This window comes from Lissotriton helveticus, chromosome 3_1, assembly GCF_964261635.1.
Source record: "Lissotriton helveticus chromosome 3_1, aLisHel1.1, whole genome shotgun sequence".
NCBI lineage: Eukaryota > Metazoa > Chordata > Amphibia > Caudata > Salamandridae > Lissotriton > Lissotriton helveticus.
The window spans coordinates 1,982,195,039-1,982,209,712 of NC_136061.1; the positions used below are offsets into that span (position 1 = coordinate 1,982,195,039).

Sequence of the window (14,674 nt, forward strand, 5' to 3'; positions counted from 1 at the left end):
TTTGGCCTAAAAACCTGTCAATCAAAAGCATTGTGTTAGCCTGAAATAGGGATTGCTAATGCGACATACAGCAAATACAAAAGCTCTATTGAGCATCATTGAGACTGCCTACAAAAGTTTCACTGACTATGAGTGATAATGTTTTTCTTCCAGGTGAACGCAAAACCGTGCTTTCCTGTTCTCGGATTGTCAACAAGACGATGGTGCTAGCGAATGAGAGTGACTGCCAGCACATCGCCCGCCCAGAACCCCAATTGAGGCGGTGTAACTCACACCCCTGCCAGTCCAGGTAAGAGTTTCTGCATGCATAGCAGCAATGGTAGCCATAGTTTCAACATTATTTGTGGAGTCTAAGTAATATGAGCAGCTTCTATAAGGCTCACTGCCACACCAGTCCACTGACATACTGTGCTTCTTGTATATGATGCAGCAGTGGCGTAGCTAGCCCTTTGGCCGCCCGTGGCTGTCCCTGCGGCAAACGCATTGAGGTGCAGGGGGCTACTTGCGATTGCCGCCAGGTAAGGTAAGAGCGGGGTAGGCTGCTGACTTCAAAATTCGTGCTGCCCGGGCCGAACCGCCCCCCTGTCCCTCTTGCTACACCACTGTGATGCCTTAGGGGAAGACTTAACTAATGGAACGAGACAGAAGTTTTATTTTCTTGCAGATGACCCATATTCTCTCTTTCTCTTCACTGTACTCCTCCTTCCATTTCTCTGCTATTTTTGTCTTCTTCTTGCTTCCTATTTATGGCCTCCCACCCACCACTTTCTTTTCCCCTTCCTCACTTCTCTTCTTCTATTCTCTAATTCTCACCTTCTTTTATACTACCCATTATTGTAGTCCCCTCTGGTTTACCCATTTTGCAATTCTTGTGCCTTCCTTGTTCTTTCTTCCTCCTGCTTCTGTTTGTTTTTCTTTCCCTCGATCTCTTCTGCTTTTACATCTCCCTGTCTTCTTCTTGTTCCTTCCACTCCTGGGTATGAGATTGACATATGGATATACTTGTTGTTTTCTTCCTTTCAGTCTACTGTACTGGGTTAGAGAGGAGAGCTGCCTCCTAGTATATCCATCCGTCGATTCCTAGAACAGCATTAGTTAATCGAGTTACGATATGTTATTCTGAGAGGCTGGAGAAACCCTGAAGTGGGGTTGAGTGTGTGACTTCTGTCTCTGAACCCTCATTTCGCCCCAGTTGGGTGTATCTTAATGGAAGGCTCCTTTTTTAGGGTTGGCAGTCTGAGCTGTGGGTGCTGCCGTGAGGAAGACACACACTCTGTGAGCACAATTTATTTGGGAATTTCATGTACCTCCAAGATACATTCTTGCATTTTCTCGCAAAGTACACACAGAGCAGTGAACTGAGGTACAGGGACTTTCCACAGAGCACATCATTTTACCAAGGTGTGAAAATGGGCCACAAACACAGGTTTCCTTTTGTGCCTAAATCTGCAACGTTTCCCATCTCCCCGCTAATGTTTTGCCAATACTAGTTCACAGCCTTTAACATTCAATGAACCATTTAAAATGAGCAGGAGAATAGCTCCTGTGGCTGAATACACTGTTTTTGTATGTGGCAGGTGCTGTTAATATATATCTATAAGAGACTTGAATATTGCACGTATGGCTTTATGTCATCAGTTATCTAAAACTGCGCCACTATGGCTTTGTGCTCCAGTAGTCTCATAAAAGCTGTGTTTGGAAGGATATTGAGTTGGCAACTCCAAATCTCATTGAAACTATTAAATATGTATTCTGAGAAATGAACGCTGTGTGGAAACCTGACTCAAACTTCCGGACTAAAGGTCAGTTTTAGGCCAGTAAGGTTTATCAGGGCATCAGGTTTGGATCCACTTGGCATATAATATTATGAAACAAAGTCTGTTAATATTTAAGTTCTAATAGAACACATTTTAATTCCAGATTGACGTTATTTCCCAAAAGAAATCTCCATAGAGCTAATGCTTCATATTGCTTTTTTGCAGCGTTCTAAAGGATTTCATCAGCAAATACTCACTTAGTAGGAGTATTCATTTTTCATATTAGTAAGCGCTTCTTTGTTATGTGAAAATGTAACGTATTTGATTTTACACATCTTTACTTGCAATTCTAATTGTTAATATTTTAGCATAGTCCTTCTTAGTTTGGTGGATATTTTCCCTTACCTACAAGGTGTTTTAACCAAAAGTAAACATCAAAATGTATAGGTGTGTTAATCTGAAAAAATATCTGATAGGTAACAGACAGACAGGTCGTATATGGACTACCCGAAATGGAATACACTCATTTTCTTAACTTCAACCTTACCACTGTAATAAGTTACCTTTCCCTATTTGTTCCTGTCACAGTTTTACTGTCTTCAAAAAGCTGTTGAAAACTTGACTATTTTAGCCATTTGTCCTCTTACCTGTTTTGCCTGCTTTTTGCATTTCTCAGTGTTAGGTTATAGGGCTGGGATACCCCTGTTGAGTGAGCTGTCTGCATTATATCAAGTATTGATAACATAACAAAATTGTGTTAATAATCCAACTTGAATATGAGTGATCTTTAAATGCATAATCATTGGTTAACAACATGGGGCCTGATTTAAATTTTGGCGGATGGGTTACTCCGTCACAACTGTGACAGATATCCCGTCCGACGAAATATAAATCCCAAAGGACATAATGGGATTTATATTTCAGTAGACAGGATATCTGTCACCGTTGTGAAGGAGTAACCCGTCCACCAAAATCTAAATCAGGCCCTTAGTCATTTCACCCTTACGTTAAAGAAGAGATGTCTCTCTCTCTGAGCAAGTAAGCAGTTTCATCTTCTGAGCCTTGTTTGCTCTTCTGTGTTTCAGGCAGGACAGGCCTGGATTAACAAAAGGCAGTCTACAGTCACTTTGTTACTCCAGATTTTCCTGTGAATGTGAAACATTTCTGCACGCCAAGCCCTCTCGGTCCTTCCATAGAAGTTTACACCTAGGCTAACAGGTATGGCTGATGTGGGTGGGTGTCAGAGGACATGCTGGATTAAGGAGGGAAGGTGGGATGGAAGAAACTAATGAGGAGTAGGGGGGACGAGGAAAGCTTGAAATGTAGGATGGTCATTATGGGCAAAGCCAACCTTTAGTTTGGAATAAGGAGCATGTAAGAATTTGAGAAGAAAACAGAAAGGAACTTGCCAACCACCACTATCAAAACCACTCAATGGATCAAGAGGACCACGATCCATGAATACAAGTCTAGTGGAGGGGAAATGGTTTATAGAACTGTAACCACTTCCACTCCAAGCGAGCATCATAAATAGAAAACTAACATCATATGCCTCCCACGGAAGAGTCAGTAGATGCAATCCTTGTATACAGGATCTCAGCAACCACAATGTTTTAGAAGATTTCAGTCTCTCCTATCTCAGGGCTTTCCGTCTACCTGGCCAAGAAATATCCCATTAAACTGCGCTGTTTCTACTTGGGTGAAATGGGATTCCCCTTCCCCAGCAATCACTCTCAGTCGTGCCAGGAACAACACTGATGCCTGAGTTCCTAGCTTTATAGATGTGCAGTTCTTGTATTTTTTGTATTCCGACTGCGGTCATCATTCTTACCAGGTACCAAAACAATATGGTTTCCTGGTGCAGTTCTTTTTTCACTGCTCTAGCCTTCAGGCCACTTCTCGTAGGTCTTCCTCTACCTCATCCTTGCTCTAAGGTTTTTGGGAAGTGAGGTCGCTAACTCTGTGAGTTTCAGCATAGAAGTATCAGGAATTCTGGGAAACATACATTCAGCTGCTAGCCATTTAGCATTAGACCGTCAGGAGTCCGCTAAGTAGGTATAATTTTTAGGTGCATGCCTTCTAGAATTAAAGCTTCAAGACTCCTGAGAGGTGTAGTTTGAAACTGCTCGACTGCCACAGTTACTGCATCTGAACTTAGATAAAGTTTTTGGGTGCATAGCTTCCAGCGTTAAGGTATCAAGTTTCTTGGGATGTGTCGTTTTTAGCTGCTTGGCATTAATCTTTTAGGCATTTAAGACTTGTGTGAAGTGTATTTTAAAGCTGGTTGACTTCTGGCATTGCAGAGCAGGATGCTTGGGGTCTTATTTACAAGCCCATTGTGGCCACATAAAGCTATTAACATGCGTGGCTTTTAATGGCCTTGAAAATATGGCTCCCTTCCACGCATTACTCTGTGTGAATGGGGCGTTTCCTGGGAATTGTTCTGGGTGTTCCCACTGTACATCCATGGAACCTGACTCATTACTAGATTTACAAGGTTTTGTAAACTTAGGAATGCATCAGATTCCTAGGCCCCCAGGGGATGCATAAGGTAGGTGCAATGAGGAGAAATACCTAGATACATATAGAAATAGGAAAACACCTCTTGTGAGGTATCCCGTCCTGCACAAACCAATCACCCCTACAATGCAGGCACCCTTGCACCATGCGTCAATTTTCTTCACGCAGTGACAGTGATGCGTCAGAGTCCATTGAGCGAATCACCGGTTCCAAGTGCAATGGTTCGGAAGACGATGCGCCGGGTTAATCCACGCTGGAGGGATGATGTGTTGATCTTCTCCACACAGTGACGGCAATGCATTGGTTCTGAAGCAGTAGTTCCACACTTGATGCAGAAGTATCAGCCTGCAATGCGCCAGGTTCTACTCCAGCAACGGGGAACAGCCATTACAACGTGGGTTTTACCACACGTTGCTTTTACATCCCATGCATTACAACGCATGCGATGTTACAAAGCGTGGTAAAACCACGCATACCATTACATCGCATGCGCTTATACAACGCATGCGATGTAATGTGTAATGGCAGCAATGGCGGCGGGGCGGCTATCCACGTCGTTGTGAGGAAACTTAGGCTGTTTCCTCACAACGACATGAAGCAAGCAGGAAGGAGGTAGCAGGATCCGACGGCGACGCTGGAGAGGAGAGAGGTAAGGGGGTTTGTGCATGGGGTGGGGGTTACTTTTGTAGGGTTTAGGGTAGTTTAAATGTAGTGTGGTAATTTTTGTGTTGTGTGTGTTTTTTTAAAAACGTTTTAGTGTGTGTTGTGGTGTTGTCGTGTTTGTTTAGTGTAGTGTATTAGGGAGGGTAGTGTAATGTTTATGTAGTGTAGTGATTTAGGTTTTAGGGTAGTGTAGTGTTGTAGTGTTTGTTTATTGTAGTGTATTAGGGTAGTGTAGGGGTGGGAGTAGTGTGGGTAGCGTAGTAGTGTTTTAGGGTTTAGAGTAGTGTAGGGGTGGGAGTAGTGTGGGTAGCGTAGTAGTGTTTTAAGGTTTGGGGTAGTGTAGGGGTGGGAGTAGTGTGGGTAGTGTAGTAGTGTGGTAGTGTTTTTGGGTTGGGGTAGTGTAGGGGTGGGAGTAGTGTGGGTAGCGTAGTAGTGTTTTAGGGTTTAGGGTAGTGTAGGGGTGGGAGTAGTGTGGGTAGCGTAGTAGTGTTGTAGGGTTTAGGGTAGTGTAGGAGTGGGAGTAGTGTGGGTAGCGTAGTAGTGTTTTAGGGTTTAGGGTAGTGTAGGGGTGGAAGTAGTGTGGGTAGTGTAGTAGTGTTTTAGGGTTTAGGGTAGTGTAGGGGTGGGAGTAGTGTGGATAGTGTAGTAGTGTGGTAGTGTTTTTGGGTTGGGGTAGTGTAGGGGTGGGAGTAGTGTGGGTAGTGCAGTAGTGTTTTAGGGTTTAGGGTAGTGTAGGGGTGGGAGTAGTGTGGGTAGTGTAGTGTGGTAGTGTTTTTGGGTTAGGGGTAGTGTAGGGGTGGGAGTAGTGTGTTGTGTAGGTGTAGGGGTAGGGTTGTCACTTACCTTGCATACTTTTACCACGAGTATAGCTTTACCACGCATGCCTTTGCGTTGTAATGGCATGCGTGTTAAAGGCATACTCGTGGTAAAAGTATGCAATGTAATGGCATGCGATGTCATTGACATCGCGTAGTACTAACCACGTTGTAATGGCATGCGTGGTATTAGTATGCGATGTAATGACATACATTCCCAGCAACAGGGTTGATGCACCACTCCTGCTACACGCTGACTGGAGATGCGTCGATTTCCGTGATGCAAGTATCAGGGTCCATATCCAGTGAACCAGGCAGAGAAGCTGGGGTAGACACTTTGACATAGCAAACAAGCCCTTGGAGATCACATCAGCTGCAAGGCAGAGTCCAGCTCCCCTCATCAAGGTCTGAGAGCAGTAGGCAGCATGTCAGCACAAGAGAAAAGCAGGCCTTCCAGGATAGCAGTCCAGCAGAGTGTCAGTCCTTGAAGCAGCAGAGCAGTTCTTCTGACAAAGTCCAGTTGTAGGTCCTGATGTGTCTGTATTGGTAGGCTCGGAGCCCCAGTACTTTAACTCAGATGTGCCTTTGAAGTGGGGGGACTTCAAAGAAGGGTCTTTAAAGTGCACATAGGCCATTTCTTCCCAGCCCTGGCTCCAGACTATCAGTAGAGGGAAATCAACCCTTTGATTGGGAAACAGGACACTGCCTAATCAGGTGTGTCAGCTTCCCCCTCTCTTCCTGATCTGGAAAAGCTATCAGAATGCATATGAGTTCTCTGTCACACCTAGCCTTCCTGTGTTTGTGGCTGTCTTGAGGGAATGCACAAAGTGTAGCTGTCACCCATCCCAGACGTTTATTGGAGAAAGGCTGCAGTCATACAGAGCAGTAAGAGCAGAGAAATGCCCTCTTTCTAAAAGTGTTATATTAGTTGGTTAACCCAATACACCCTTGAGGGCTTGAGTAACTGAATATTGTCAGGTAAAGGTGCCTTCAAGGGATTTTATTACTAAATATTTGATTCAACTTTATAGATGTCATTATGGGTATCAAAACTAATGACCTCCAACATGTGAATTTTATAAATCAATTAATAAAATAAAAAACAAATGAAGCACTCAATTGCGGGTGTATACTTTTTTGTAGAAATGTATAATTCAATAAATTATTTTAAAGGGTACAGAGCAAAATTCTCATATACATAAGTGACAGAGATTAGCAAACCAATATATTTAGAAGTATTCACTGGTCATTCACCTAAATCAACCATTTCAAAGTCCTATTTACAAATAGAATTTTTCATCTGATATTCAATAAAAAATTCCTATTTAACAATTTATTTCATAGAGAAGGGGTTGAACTTATCAAAGTTTCGGTCTTGTTATGTATTACATCAAGTAGACCATCTTCAGGACAAAATTATTCATATGTGGACTGAAGACACTTTCAAGATTTGATCAATGATGGACATCGAAATATTTAGTCCAAGTAGATAGTACATTCATCTAAAGAATTTTTCCTTGCGAAAAGTGCCGTCTAAGTTCGGTGTCCCAACAAGTCAAGAATGATGTTCAAATCGTCATATAAACATGACACCATCTAAATTCGGTGTCCCAACAGGATTCAACGAGGCCAAAGCCGAACTTAGACAGTGTCATTTACATTATATTAGATGTATTACATTTGATGTAAAATCGGAGAGCGAAAGAGACAATGTGAAACCAGAAAATAGTGTTTCAATCTTGGCTTCCCCGCTTTACTAATCTGTGTGATCCCAGGCAAATATCTGTCTTGTATTTGATTTAGTAGGATATAATGTTTACTCGTGTGTAATACGAATCTAGGCCACATGTTGGGTGCAGATCACTACTGACTTATGTCTTAGTTCATTAATGGCATTGACTTCAGGGCAGGGTTGGGCAATGATTATTTCTAACGTCATGTTTAAAAACTATCACTTTTAATAAATGCCTCTTCGTGCATTTATGTAATCTAATACACTCAAACGCTTCAGCTTGTTAAAGAGTTAAAGAAATACTCTTTTTTCGGTTTTGAAGAGGTTTTATTATAGTTTGCATGATGATTGTACCACGAATTACATGCCAAATATTTATTTTCATAGCTGAGCTTGTGAACAGGCAAATAGATCCAAGCCAGACCCATGCTCGTCTGTGGCTATGAGGTGTAGCTATCGATAATGCAGCAGGTGCAATTGCAGCAAGGCTCAGTGTAAGGCGCTTACTTTATCCTGATTAGTGTGTGTGTGTGTTTTTTTACCAAACATTCATGGGATTAGGGGCCCAATTTCCTTGTTTGCAGCAGGACCCATGGCACCCGTGCTCTCCCACTACACTGGCCCGGTGCTCTGCTTGTGAATGTGTTGGTTCGCCCGCCCCTACTCGAGAGAGTGCTAACTCCCTCCAGCAGCTACCCTGCTCGTGCGCATTCCGCCTCTCTTGTCGGCTCAGACCACACGTTCACACTCCGTGGCCCGCCGAGTGGAAACATCTTAGACGCACATTCCTTGGGTCTCTATAGAATTTGACTTTCCACTTGTGCTTGCCCACCCAGTTCTTAGAAACGCGTCCAAGGGTATTCTCAGGCCCTCTCACACCTCTTAAAGAAGCCATTGTCCATGGCTGCGGCGATACTGAGCGGGAAACAGAAGGCTTTCTCTGGACCTGTGCGAACGACCCTCAGCGGCGCCTTTTCCAATGTTGTTCTTTCTTCAAAGCCCAGCACATACCAGCACGGCTGAAACTGAATCTTACAGCAACATTCATATGGGAATTTTTGCAGATTGCATTGCTGTTTTCATTTGAGGTCGAGGATCTTGATTTACCTTTCTACCAAAGTGGGCCTAGCACTAGTTCTTGTGAAGGGGTCCGTGAGCAGCCCAGATCAATAAACAAAATGGCTGATTTTACAATTGGAAAAAATCTTCATGCAGGCAGACCACGTCCTAGAAATCTCAAAAAATGGACGCATTTACAAAGATGTTCGCAGCAAGGCTGCAGTGAAACGCTGGGCATTATTTCTTGTGTAAATCTACCAAAAAACCAGGTCCACTTTTTCACAGTGGCACTTGTACATTTATGGAGAACCAGATCTAATGTGTACCATTTCACTGCTGCCCCCCCTTAAAACTCTTAGGCAGATTTACAAGCCCCTTGCGACACTTTTACGCCGCCGTTGCGTCACTTTTGTGACGCGGCGTAAACCATGCGCCACGTTGCGACTTATTTACAACGTGATGCATCTAGGCAGATGCGTCACGTTGTAAAGCCCTGCGACACATGAAACCTGCGTCAGGTTTCATGTGGGCGTTCTGTCGCAGGGTGGGCGTTCCCTCGCAGGAAAGCCCCGTAAAACTGACACAGTGAAATCTACAAGATTTCACTGAGTCAGTTTTATGACGCTGCTGCGTCAAATCCTTACGCCTGCTTGAAGCAGGCGTAAGGAGTGAGGCACCATGTTGAGAATGGGCAGCCCCTGTGCATTGCAGGAGTTGCGTCGCTCTTGCGATGCACTCCAGCAATGCGCCGCCCGTGCGCCTCAAGATACGTCACGCATCTGCCCCTCCTTGCACCAAGATGCGCCACATTGTAAATGCGACGCATCTGTGGTGGCGCAAGGGGGGGATTACGTGACGCATCTGTTCTGGCGCATCCCTGCTGATTTGCAGAGATGCGCCAGAAGGCGTAAATATGCCCCTATGTTTTTTCCTCAATCAAAAAAGTCATGTGAGTGAACCAGTCCAATGTCAGTACGCCCTAAAGTTGCGGTAGGAGTTTGTTGCATGCACGCCACAAACTTGAACCATCTGTAGTGCTGAACAACAGATTGAAGATGACTGGTAGGTATGCACTTTTCAACTAATTCACTAGGGGACCTAGTAGAAAAGCTGAAGTAGAAAGCGTTATGGCAGAGAAGTTTGTCGCAAGTGTCAAATTTGTTTACATTACAAGATCACAAAAGCGTGTCAGACAAGCTTTTTCTGAATATGGTGAAGGAAGAATATTTGTTACTATAGTAAAAGTAGACATTCTTTTCAACAGTTCTACATCTGGAAAGTACAGGATTTGTTATGCACTTAACTCTAATTTGGGCCTTAGTCATCTAAGGCTCATAGCCACTACTTGCCACGTATAAGCACCAAATTGAAAAAAAAGATGAAAAAAATAAGAAAACCAAGGAAAGCAGAATTAACATAAATAATAAGCATAGGAGAGTCAAGTTGCACTTTTAAAATCAGTATGCTCCACACCCTCCATTATGTAGAATGTTTGTCAATATTCCCGAACAAAACCTAATAAAAGTTCCTGATGTTCATTCACCTGGCTAAAGAGCATATCCAAAAACATGCCTGCCCATGTCTCTCTTAGAGTAGGTATTCTAATTTTTTTCCCCTTCATGGTCAATGTTTCACAACATCTGAATTCTGTATTCTCAACTGTGAAATTCAGGATGAGTAGGAGTATGTATAATGTCTTGGGACAGGTGGTATCAAATTGTTAACTCAAGTATCCGAATCCAGGTGTATTGTCTGGAAATGTTTGTTGGTTGGGAGCATGTAGTTACATTTTGCCAGGAAGGATGCCCTCCAATCCAAGGCTTTGTCATAAATACCCACTTTCTGGAGTCTGGTTAGTAGCACTGGGTGATGGTCAGTATTGAAGGCTGGAGGGAAGTCTAGCAGAATAACTTCCTCAGCCAGTTTGGAGTTGGACTGTCTTCTCAGCTCCACCTTTGGTGAGACTAGGATAGAGCCATTATTCCCTTGCGTTGGAAACCAGCTTGTGAATCGCATAGTGTATTCTTATGTATGTATATATGCATCTGTGTATGTATTTATTTATATATTTGAAATTCCAGCATTTGATAGTAGGTCTCCTTTTCCATGAGATTGGACAAGTATCATCCACTGTCGCTCTGTAATTGGCAGGTTATTTGCTTCCAGACCTGCTTTCTTTAAAAGAAGAGGCTTAATGAATAATCTTTTAAGTTCATTTAACATGCTACCCCTAGAGAGTGAGATGTTGTTTACCGTTCCTGCAGCTTCTTCAGTTGCTTTTATGGGCAGAGATGCTATAAATTATCACTGGTTAGGCACGGGATGCCTGGGGAGTTAGGTGTCAGGTGTGGCTTGCAGTGGCAACTGTGAAGTCAGTGGCCAGCCACCCATTTCCAGTATTCTTTCTACACATAGATACACACCCCAAAAGGGTTATAGTAACTTTGCGAATGGCGTGTGAACGCTTTCCAAGCTCCGACTTGAAGTCTGGGGGAAGGGTTTTACATAAAGAGAATAATTTTCCCTGTGGATCAAAAAGGATAACGAGATTCAATGTGTCAATGCACCTAAATCGAGATAGGCCTCGTCCAAGCAATACACACACCGGGGGCCTTTTTGCTGATATCTCGTATTATCCGATCGGCCTGTAAAGGATATTACTGGGCCGATCAGGTTTACTATTAATGCAGAAAAAACCCATGCCCAGGAGGCAATGCGGTAGAAAATGAGAACTAACCAGGGACTCAGATACATGAAATATGATTTCTCAAGTTATTACCCATTCCTAAGTGACTCGGCTCAGAAAGGGATGGCTTTCCTGGACCCCACAGATACTGTTCTAATTGGTAACACCTCCGAAATTGGAATTACTGAACCTATTAATGGGCATTTCATAATAGATCCCTTTGTAGCACGGTACTAGTAAGTGTTTGGCGCAACATTTACTATATTGACTTGACAAGCCTGAATTTGGGGTTCATGATCACTGAAGGAATGGACAAACTTGTGCATGGAAGAGATCTCATCAGGTTGACCTTAACCCCAACATAATGTGCATCTCTCATCTTGCCACATTGTTCTCAGGTCCAGGACACCCATTGTCTCTTCTTTGTCCCATCTGTGTCAGTAGATCACTGACACGGAGGAGGGTTGTATCTGCATATTGTATACAGAAATATTGTCTGACTTGAACATTGTGATTTAAATATAATTGATAAAAATATCACCTCACTCGGTCTATAGTTCATATTATGAACTCCAGTGAACTGATCATATTTCTAAAGATATTTAGGACAAGGTATTTATGCCAGATGATAATCTGTCAACACTATTCTAGTAGTATACCCAAGAGGAGACCCAACTGGTTATCTCATTTGCTGAAGGAGAAATAACACTTTTACACAATGGAGGCTAGAGATATGAGGAGAGCTGGGACAAGGAATACAGTCATTAATAGTGCAGGATGCATCACCCAGCCCACATTCATCCTTTGCTGGCAGCCTTCTGATATTTGAGAAAGAGGACCACTCCATGGGATTCACGTGTGGCCTGGAAAAAGTTACTGTCCTGTGTGAAAGGATATTTTGAAGGGCTGATCCGAGTGTCAAACCTATCTGTCACTCCCTACGGGACTTAAGGGGGAATGTGAGAACATTAGGTGAACCTAAGATAATAAAAGCTGGGAATTGGGGCAATTGTGTGTGGAGGTCAGCGTCAATATTGTCCAGTACTTGCGCCCATTAGGTATCTATCTTGGGCAATCCAACTACAGATGTGTCAGAGTGCTAAGGGAACCACAATCGCGCCCACACAGGGGTTACGAGCGGGATTCATTCTATGGAGTCTGGGGGGAGTGAGATACCAATGTGTGTCGATTTTAGTGGCTGTCTCTATGCTTGCCACATTGCAGGCTGTTTGACTTGCAAGGTGGTAAATATCCTTCCATTCCCGCTGCGTGAGGGAACGGCTCAGTTCGGACTCCCATCTTCTCCGACCCGGGGATTTAATAAGAGACAAAGAGGGGTGAAGTAGGCTGTATATTTCGGATACGAGGCATGCATCTGAGGTTTTGGATAGCAGCCACTGCTCGAAGGGGATGAGATGGCTTTGTGCCTGAGTCCATACCGTGGGATGCATCCCCCAGTGTCTGATTAGATGATACCGGTAGCACTCGGATTCAGGGATTCCCTGTTGTAAATGGAGGTCCTCGAATGACAAGGGGCAGGCCTTATCGAAGAAGTGTCCGATAGATCTATGGCCTTCCTGTCTCCTCTGAGCGAAGGCCCCAGTACAGAGGACCGCAGTGAAATGAGGATTGTTTGCTATGGGCGTCAGCGGTGATGGGAATGAGGTAAGGCCTCTTCTCCCAGCAACTTTGTCCCATGCTGCGAGAGGCATTTGGGAAGGAAGGGAATCTTCCACAGGGATTGTCCCGCTACAGCACTGAATGGACTGAAAAGCAAATGTTTTTCAGATTCAGGGCGCGACCACTCTACAAACGTCCTCAGCTGTACTGCCCAGTAATACTCCCGCAGATTCAGCACCCCCAGACCACCCTCTGGGGGTGCTGAATCCCAGTGGGGGTGGAGGGTTCCACCGGGACAACTTGAAAAAAGAATAGTATCTTCGGAGGTATAGCCATCTTTACCGCTGCAACCCGGCCTATCCAAGATAGGATATGAGGTTTCCAGCAGCGCAAGTGCGCTTGTATCTGCTGAAGCAGGGCAGCATAGTTAAGGGACACCGTGTTTGGAGTGTTCGCCGTGAGCTGCAACCCATGATAGGGGACCGGGACTGAGGCCCATTGAATAGGGTAGGAGCATTGTAGCGTTGGGGCCCTGAGTGATAAATTGAGGGTTTGGGATTTATGGATATTCACTTTGAATCCCGCTGCCTGGGTGAATAGGTCAATGAAGGCTGGAAGGGAAACCAGGGTATCCTCCGGTGTTGCCTTCTGCAGATAGACTAATCATATGTTTGCCTCCCGAAAATGGACGCCAGATATAAGAGGGCTATCACGTGTCCTTTGAGCCATCAGCTCCATATACAGAGCGAAAAGGAGGGAGATAATGGGCAGCCCTGTCTCGTGCCTTTCTGGATTGGGAAGGGGCAGAGGTATAGCCATTCACTCGCACCGTTGTCGGGCGACTGTTGTTGGGTCCGCAGCCTTTTGGCCAGCAGCCTCCCACATCTATTACCTCCGACATTGAAAGTATGTTGTAACGGAGCGGCAAGTGTTCTGTCCTGTCCAAGTCTATGCTGGACAATTGAGTGCGTGCAGCCTCGAGCTGTCGCCAGATCGGAGGTGGCGCCAGTCAGTTGATGGATACGCTCCAGCTCTCGGACCTGTTGTGAGAGTTGGTCATGCTTGTCCCTGCTTATTTTATTGTCCGCCGAGGCAATAACAATAAACTCCCTCCTGATCACCACCTTCAGTGTATCCCAGAAAGTGGTGGTCATGGTCTTGGTGTTGTCATTCGTGTCAAGGAAGTCCTTTAGTACCATGGTGATCTGCTGGACTACCGCAGGGCAGTGCATGACCAAGTCCTTGAGGCGCCAAGTCTTGGGTGGAGAGCGGGTAGAAGGGAAAGAGAGCATGTGAGCCTCCGCCGTGTGGTCCGACAGCAAATGGGGCAGTATGTCAACAGTTTGGGTTTGGGATACGATACTGAGGTGGCCAGGAAGTAATCTATCTTCACATACATCTTATGAGAGTGGGAGTAAAAGGTGTAGTCTCGAACGTTTGGATGTAGTGTCCTCCAGATGTTTATCAGGCCCATCTCTTCCAGCCATTGTGTCCCCTCCCCCGAGAGAGCCCCTGACAGTCCCACAATTTGGGCCGAGCGGTCCATAGCATTGTCGAAGGCTAGGTTAAGGTCACCCCCACCAGCAACAGCCGGTCAGATGACCTGGTCAGCTCAGTCACCGCCCTGCAAAAAAAGCTCTCCTTACAATCGTTTGGGGTGTACACTGAGCCTACTGTGAAGGTGTGTGAACCCAGCAAAAATGTGTAAGCAAACAACCTGCCCTTAATTTATGCCTGTTTGGGACCAATCTTCCCTGAGAGGGCAGAAGAGACAAGGATGGCCACCCCCCCCAGATTTGAGGGAACACCCAGGAAGGGAGCC

General features: G+C 44.7%; 1 protein-coding gene across 1 annotated transcript in view; it reads left to right on the top strand.

Annotated features, from left to right (window-relative positions):
- The window catches only part of ADAMTS17 (ADAM metallopeptidase with thrombospondin type 1 motif 17), a 1,305,267-nt gene that overhangs the window by 1,041,708 nt on the left and 248,885 nt on the right, over positions 1-14,674 (top strand). Inside the window, exon 20 of the mRNA XM_078683112.1 lies at positions 154-289. Within this exon, the coding sequence (XP_078539238.1) occupies positions 154-289 (136 nt within the window). The remainder of the gene's footprint in view (positions 1-153; positions 290-14,674) is intronic.